Raw genomic sequence first — 9,028 nt, forward strand, 5'->3', positions numbered from 1 at the left:
GGATATACATATAGTTAAAATGAGATTATGATAAGTAAATATCTCCATAAGTATATTAACAATGAGTTATATACATAAAAATGAGACTACTAAGTTAAGAAACTCTAAACGATATATATAACGATTATCGTTATTACAAAGTCTTACTAAATACATATGTATCATATTAAGATATTGTTACACTATATTTAACATGATAAAATCATAATTATATATATCATTAAGTATGTTAACAATGAACTACATATGTAAAACAAGACTACTAACTTAAGAATTTTGAAATGAGGCATATATGTAACGATTATCGTTGTAACGACATTTTAATGTATATATATCATATTAAGATATATTCATACATCATAATATCATGATAATGTAATAATTTAACATCTCATTAGATATAATAAACAATGGGTTAACAACATTAAATGAGATCGTTAACTTAAAGGTTTCAAAACAACATTTACATGTAACGACTAACGATGACTTAACGACTCAGTTAAAATGTATATACAAGTAGTATATTTAGATGTATTAGTACACTTTTGAAATACTTCAAGACACATATCAAAGTACTTCTACTTAACAAAAATGCTTACAATTGCATCCTCATTCATTTTCATCAACAATTCTACTCGTATGCAACCGTATTCGTACTCGTACAATACCCAGCTCCTAGACGTATATACTATTGGTATATACACATAATAATTCAGCTCTTAGCAGCCTTAGATAGTCAACAAATATGTGGAACCAACAATTAGACAACTAGCATGACTTATGAGCAAGGAAACAAAAACAAGAACTCCTTTTAACCCCACTCACCTTCACCACTCACCACCTACTCCATTTCACTTCCAATTTTCTTCCCAATTCTCTCTCAAAGCACACACACTCTTCAATGAATGTCTAAGTTACTATTTTTCCAGAAAAAATCATCAAATACAAGCTTTGGCTATTATCTATAATCATCATAAAAACAATTACTCAAGAACACATCAAGAACACTTCCAAGTTTACAAGTTTACTACCAAGTTTCCTAATCCATTCCAAGCAATCATCTAAGATCAAGAAACCTTAGTTATTTACAGTAAGTTATCTTTCTAAATCAAGGTAATATTCATATTCAAGCTTTGATTCAATTTCTATAACTATAACTATCTTAATTCGAGTAATAATCTTACTTGAACTTGTTTTTGTGTCATGATTCTATTTCAAGAACTTCCAAGCCATCAAAGATCCTTTGAAGCTCAAGTTATTTTTTCATCATTTCCAGTAGGTTTACCTACTAAACTTGAGGTAGTAATGATGTTCATAACATCATTCGATTCATATATGTATAACTATCTTATTCGAAGATTTGAACATGTAATCAATAGAACATAGTTTAGTTAATTCTAAACTTGTTCGCAAACAAAGTTAATCCTTCTAACTTGACTTTTAAAATCAACTAAACACATGTTCTATATCTATATGATATGCTTACTTAATGATTTAAAATCTGAAAACACGAAAAACACCGTAAAACCGGATATACGCAGTCGTAGTAACACCGCAGGCTGTTTTGGGTTAGTTAATTGAAAACTATGATAAACTTTGATTTAAAAGTTGTTCTTCTGGAAAAATGATTTTTCTTATGAACATGAAACTATATCCAAAAATCATGGTTAAACTCAAAGTGGAAGTATGTTTTCCAAAATGGTTATCTAGACGTCGTTCTTTCGACTGAAATTACTACCTTTACAAAAACAACTTGTAACCTGTATTTTCGACTATAAACTTATACTTTTTCTGTTTAGATTCATAAACTTAAGTTTAATATGAAACCATAGCAACTTGAATCACTCAAAACGGATTTTAAAACGAAGAAGTTATGGGTAAAACAAGATTGGATAATTTTGCTTGTTGTAGCTACGTGAAATTTGTAACAAATCTATAAAAATCCTAACTTAACTACCTTATATTGTATTATACATGTATTCTAATATATATTATGTAATCTTGGGATACCATAGACACGAATACAATGTTTTGACATATCATATCGACCATCTATATATATATTTTGGAACAACCATAGACACTCTATATGCAGTAATGTTGGAGTTATCTATACATGGTTGAGGTTGATTCTAAAATATTATATATACTTTGAGTTATGATCTAGCTTGAGGCTTGTATACACGAGGTCGTGGATTGATTCAAGATAAAATATATTGCTTTAATTCTGTACATCTAACTGTGGACAACTAGTTGTAGGTTACTAACGAGGACTGCTGACTTAAAACACTCAAATCATTAAAACGTAATAAAAAATGTTGTAATTATATTTTGATCATACTTTGATATATATGTACATATTTGTTATAGGTTCGTGAATCAACCCGTGGCCAAGTCTTACTTCCCGACGAAGTAAAAATCTGTGAAAGTGAGTTATAGTCCCACTTTTAAATCTAATATTTTTGGGATGAGAATACATGTAGCTTTGTAAATGTTTTACAAAATAGACACAAGTACTTGAAATTACATTCTATGTTGGATTATGAATACCGAATATCATCCTTTTAGCTTGGTAACCTAAGAATTAGGGAATAGACACCCTAATTGATGCGAATCCTAAAGGTAGATCTACGGGCCCTAACTCCCCCCATACTTGAAATTACATTGTATGCTTTAGTACTTCGAGTTATTAGTACAGATGGATTTCTGTTTTGGGGATATTCTATATGCATTTTGTTAATGTCGGTTACCAGGTGTTCAACATATGAATGATTTTTATACAGATTGTATATTATTGAAAAATGAAATCTTGTGGTCTATTATTACGATTTGATAAATATATAGGTTAAACCTATAACTCACCAACATTTTTGTTGACGTTTAAATCATGTTTATTCTCAGGTGATTATTAAGAGCTTCCGCTGTTGCATGCTAAAATATGGACAAGATTTGGTGTCAGCATGCTTGTATAATATTGTTTAAAACTGCATTCGAGATTTACTTTGTTGTAACATATTAATATTGTAAACCAATATGTATTGGTAGTGTGTAAGTGTGATATTTTTAGATTATCATTTCTGGATAATCTAGGTGGTGACTTTTTAACCTTGTCGATAAAATAAAGGTTATGGTTTATTTTAAAAACCAATGCAGTCTTTGAAAAACGTTTCATATAGAGGTCAAAACCTCGCAATGAAATCAATTAATATGGAACGTTTATAATCAATATGAACGGGACATTTCAGTTGGTATCCGAGCGTTGGTCTTAGAGAACCAGAATTTTGCATTAGTGTGTCTTACAGAGTTTTTAGGATGCATTAGTGAGTCTAGACTTCGACCGTGTTTTCTTCTAAAACGATTGCTTAACACTTTTTGTTGGAAACTATATATTATTAACATGCAAATATTATGTGATATATTAATCTCTTAATGTGTTTGATATTGTGTGATAGATGTCTACTTCTAGTACAAATCCCATCGACTCACCTATTAATAATGAAGAGTCGAATATATTTTGGGAAGATTCACAAAATCCCGAGGAGGAACGAAAAGAGGAGGAACCGGAAGAAGAAGTGGTCCCAGAGGATGAAATATTAATACCAACAGTTAAATGATTAAATAAAAGAAAATCCTCAACCAACGGACCAAACATAATAATGGTCAATGGTGTTTCCGCTGAGGAAACAAAATATTGGGAAAATTACCAATTTTCTGATGAATCGGATCCCGACGAGGATTCCGATGATGTTATAGAAATTACCTCGACCCAATTTGAAAAAGCAAAAGAAAACAATAAGGGAAAAGGTATCAAAATAGAGAAACCTGATTACAACCCCGATGAACTTTATATATATCGTAAACGCCCGTATATCTTAGATTTTAAGAATAATCCGTGAACATCTAGGCCACCAGGTTTTTCTAAACCATTTGTGAAAATGACGGCTCGTATTAGAGGATCACCAAGTATCCCTAGGAAATTATCCAAACGAAATAAGTCCGAAGAAGAAGAAACGAGTGAGTCGGAATAAAGAGTTGTAATCATGCTGTGTAATATATGATCAATCCTTAATTAATGAAGTTACTTAATTACGAATTGAGTGCAATAAGATTATAATGGAGGATGGAGTGTTTGATGATTATTTTGGGCCCCGATGATCGTCTTTCACTTTAACTATCAAGTGATCAACCACCCTGACCCGGTCTTGATTGTTAATTAGCATAATTCACCTTTACGCGATGTAAAAATCCCTTGGGCAAGAAGCAAGTGGAAATCATAAAGGCTTAGGCAAAATGGCAGAGAATCAACAACCTATAAATGAGAGGCCAAACTCCCTATTTATAGTATTCAAGATATCCGCGGTCTGCGAATTACTTAACTATCCGCGGAAACTCAGCGGATTAAACCGCAGTCCTTTATTTGTGCGGAAATATAGCTGTTATACTTATTTTCAGCGAACACTTCATATCTTTGCATTATAATTCACGTAATTCTGCTTTAGGCCTTTAGCCAATAAAACACACATATACAATGCCATGTATATGATCAAGTCTCCCCAGTTTATTATGATATATTTTCGCGAAGCAAATGTATCATGATAAACTCTAAAAATAAAGAAGTGCTCCTTGAAAATTTTTGCAGTTAATATTTTATAATTTTTACCAACCATTTATTGCCGTTGATTTTATTACGTTTAACACATAAGCACAATGGTAACTTTCGCAATTCTGTCAAATCAATACGCTGTAACGGCTAGATAATTACCGTTTACTCGTTGCAGTAATTTTACCCGTTTAAATGTAATCATTACCTTTTAAACTTGCTCTCCCTAATTCCAATTATAAATAGCTGGCTAACCCGCATAAAAACTTTACGCTTTCTTTCTCAATTACGCGTTCAATCATATTCATCTGACCACACTCGTTTCTTGCAATTAATCAATTCAACCTCTAATTTCGTCAATTCAACATCCGTTTTATTTTTCTTTCCACAAATGACATCTTCTTCATCTATGCATACTCCTGGAGGTTATGTTTCCTATATGACGGAAGCGAAACTCCAAACCTTACAGGAGTGGTATCCCCCACTTGCACAGTTTGTCCCTACCGCACCTGTAGCAGAACAACGAGCTGACCCCACCCCCCTAAGGGGATGATTTCCGTTTATAAGGCTGTCATTTCACAGGGAAACCTACGATTCCCTCTTACTCAATTCTTCCGCAGTGTTTGTGAGTATTATAAGATTGCCATAGCGCAGCTTCATCCAAACGCAATTAATAAAATTGTTTTGTTTGAGATGTTTTGCAATGCCACCAACGTACAACCGCTGCTAAACGTGTTTTGCACGTGCAATAGCCTGGTGCTATATGATGTGGGATGGTTTTCATTCTGCACCAAATTTGGCACAATGACATCACCAAAAGATTCAATTGGCAACTGGCGCAGTTCTTTCTTTTATATTAACGACACCGCCTATGTGGATAGCGATATACCAAGAATATGGTGTACATAACTTGATCCCACTCTCAACGAGAAGCCTATACTTGATGATCTTGAGAATGAAATTCTTAAGACATTCAAAAATGCGGGCCTAATTTTGCGAGCATATTCAAATGTACCACTGTACATTGGCAGGGTCTCCATTCAATGGCCATGGAGCGACTATGACGCTCTTTTAGTCGACCAAACAAATAATGGTATTTCGCTTATATTTTTCTCAATGTATTAATATAATACACTTATGCTTATTCTTCGCATAGCCTTATACAATTTATTGTCGCAGTGATTTCGCTTGACCTAATCATGAGGTCGACAGACATTAGTAGGATCAGTCCTGCTCGTCGCCTAAAAAATGGCGACGGCGAGATTATTCCTATTGATGAGACAATCATCAATACATTCTTTATTTCTGGTGGAGAAGACCGCGGTAAGCGGAAAGTTACAGAAACTGCCACCACTCCACGTAAAAAATGACCGCGGTCTCTTTCTGATCGAGAAGCAAGTAAGTGATTATGTATTCGCAGTATTTATTTATTACGCGTGCATTATTTTCATATAAGCTTGCTATATTTACTTATCTGTTTGTAGTTGTCCTTTCAGATTCATCCGCCGAAGCAACACCACTCTACAATATCACTGGGAGCATTCCCGCAGATATTCTGCAAGAGTCCGGGCATGAAAATTTATCTCTTCCTTCTGACGCAGAAGCATCTAATCGAGAGGAAGACGGAGAAGATGATGCAGAAGAAACCGCAGCAGCAGAGCAGGCCAATCAACTATACCGCAAGCTTTACAAATTTATTCCTAAAGATACAAAAGAGCAATATCGTAATCTAACATATCCCGAAGCTGCAAGACAAAGACTACATAATTGCTACAATGCAATTTGTCTAACTGTAGATAGCATGGAACGTTTCACCCAGATGTCGGATGAATATGATAATGTGGTGAAGATTGCCAACGCTAACAAGAAAAAAGCGCAAAGGGCTGAGGCGCGGCATAAAAAGGCTATGGAGGAGAATGCCAGACTCAAAATGAGGGCGAAAAGTGCAGAAAAAGAATTCGCACAGCTGGTCAAATATCTACCAGAATTCGCGAATAAAGTGATGGATTCCAATCCAGTCACTGAAAAATTTCAGGCGTATGCCCAAGCATCAAAACTTGCCACTCGCTGTGAATGGTATGATCTGTTGTGCTCGCTTGGTGATCTTTCTCAACCCCTCCCTTCAGACATGGCGAATGAAATTTGTGCCACTGACGATGCTCAAGAAGCGCTTTCAAGAGCGAAGAAGGAAGTTGAAAAGGTCCGCATACCTGCCCTGGAGGAAATTAGCCAGCACGAGGGCATTACCTTCTCAGACATTAAACCGTTGAAGCTTTATATTTGTCTTAGCTAGTGTTCATATGTATATTTCGCAATCTGAATTGGATTTTTTGTAATGATCCGCGCTGTTTACGCGCTTAATATTACTATCACATTTACATTTCATAGTTGCAACTTTTTTATTTATATAGCGCTTTACTTTATAATATATTCATAATTCATACTTGTCCTTTGCAATTTTTGCATTCGCTATTGTGCACATAACAAACGCGTACTTTATGCGAAACAACCTTTTAATCATTATGAATCTTGTAAGTCCGACAAATCGATCCTTAGGCAAATTTAGCATTGCGAAGCATCTAAGTATTGGCAAGATCAAACACTTAGGAAATTTTATCCTTTCGCAACATTTTCAAGTCAACACAAGTGGGCAATTTCATCACTTGGTTTTGTTAACATATTATTTCGCAATACATAGTTGCATTATTACGACTTTTAAGCAAGCCATGTTTAATGAATAACATGCTTTTTTACTTAAAGCATCCGCAGAGTAAACATTATCTTAGTGCAATAAAAGATAAGTAATTGCATTCTGCGAAATGATCACTACGCGTGGCCACATATAGTGTTTTCGCTTTGTAAAGAAACAACTACTAACACTGAAATTAATTTTGCTTTATTCATTACTTTTTGGCGGTACAAAGTTCTAAAGATATACGTGACATATTATGCATTAATGCCATTTGCCTTAGCATCTTATTAAAACTTTTTCTGTAAATTTTTGCATTATTCTGCGTGAACTGAATGTCCTTCAATACCCATATTAGCATTTGCCATAATCATAGCGCAAAACGGCTCTACTTCCACAGAAGTTAGTGTGCCAATTCCCTTATTAGGAGAAAATTTAAGCATGCCAAGTATAGTAGAAGGGATAGCGCCAAACATGCTCAAAGCTGTGCGCCCAAGTATCATATTGAACCGCGACTGATTTCGCATTATGTACAGATTCAACAAAGCTTGTCATCTTAGCGACTCATCGCGATCATCAACTAATTCCATTTGTAATTCCAACTGGCCAACAGGCCAAGTTGACTCCCCTGAGAATCCGGCAAGTGAAACCGCAGTAGGTCTCATCAAAGCCTGAATGTTTGCGGGCAGTTTACTAAAACATTGTTCATACATGATATCTACACTGCTACCAGTGTCCACATGTACCTTCATTACCATAATACCAGTGTTTGCAATGCGGCATGAAACCACTACTAGTTTGTCCACATCCGCGGTCAAACTTGAAGGAGGAAAAGTAATGGAAGGACATTTCCAACTTACAAGCTGCTCAGATATTTGAAGTACCGACATTTCGTCCTGCACTTCTACCACATTAATGACTCGAATTCCTCGCTGATTTTCTTTCTTATTTACCATCTTTACACCCATATTTTTCACAGTGGGAGCCTTTCGCTCAACCATGTTTGGCGCATTTGAGGTATTGGCTTCTGCAGGCATTATAATTGCATTCGCAGTACTCGCAATGTTCTGCGCAATTAATTGGTCCAGCTTGCCTTGTTCATATGCTTCCGCGATGAATTCCGCCAAATCCCTACAGCGATTAGTATCATGACCATAATCATCATGGAAAACACAAAACTTTGATCGATCGCGCCTGCTATTCTCTCCCAAAGGCTGTGGATCAGGGAAAGACTTATCGACTCTCTCTTGTAACAAAATTTCCTTAGGCGTTTTTGTTAGCATCTGAATGATATTGAAAGATTCATTGTTCCACTTTCGCGTAGAATAGCGATCACGACGGCCATATCCATGGTTATCATTTTGCCCTTGAAACCTGTCATTTCGTGGGTATCCACCGCCGCTATTTCTCCGCGGAAAACTTGGTCCGCGATAATTGTCACTGTTACCATCACGAAAAGAGTCATTGTCATCTCGCTAACTTTTGTCTCTACCCCACCCACATGCAGGGGTTATAGTGCTATCCTCTCCACCGCGGAGATAATCATATGTTTCCTGTTGAACTTTAGCAAAAGTCTGTGGGACATCTCTTCGTAGCCTTCGCACCAGAGTTGGATGTCACTGCGGATTAATAGCATGCAAAAATCCAGAGATTTTTTGGTCTTCATGCAAGCTTGGAATCTTTTGACATTCGTAGATGTACCGCGTAAGTAACGCATTTAAGGTTTCCTTGTTGCCTTG

The 9,028-nt window shown here is 35.5% G+C and overlaps 1 protein-coding gene across 1 annotated transcript; it reads right to left on the reverse strand.

Moving 5' to 3' along the window:
- Window positions 1-7,840: 7,840 nt before the first annotated feature.
- LOC139849336 (uncharacterized) lies at window positions 7,841-8,572 on the reverse strand. The gene has a single exon (XM_071838995.1). It carries the CDS (start codon window positions 8,570-8,572, stop codon window positions 7,841-7,843), a length of 732 nt encoding a protein of 243 aa, XP_071695096.1.
- Window positions 8,573-9,028: the final 456 nt, after the last annotated feature.

Source organism: Rutidosis leptorrhynchoides, chromosome 5 (genome assembly GCF_046630445.1).
Source record: "Rutidosis leptorrhynchoides isolate AG116_Rl617_1_P2 chromosome 5, CSIRO_AGI_Rlap_v1, whole genome shotgun sequence".
In the NCBI taxonomy this organism is placed as follows: Eukaryota; Viridiplantae; Streptophyta; class Magnoliopsida; order Asterales; family Asteraceae; genus Rutidosis; species Rutidosis leptorrhynchoides.

What these genes read in the sequence shown, in the direction of transcription:
- LOC139849336 (XM_071838995.1), bottom strand. Translation starts at nt 8,572, where the DNA reads ATGCTAACAAAAACGCCTAAGGAAATTTTGTTACAAGAGAGAGTCGAT.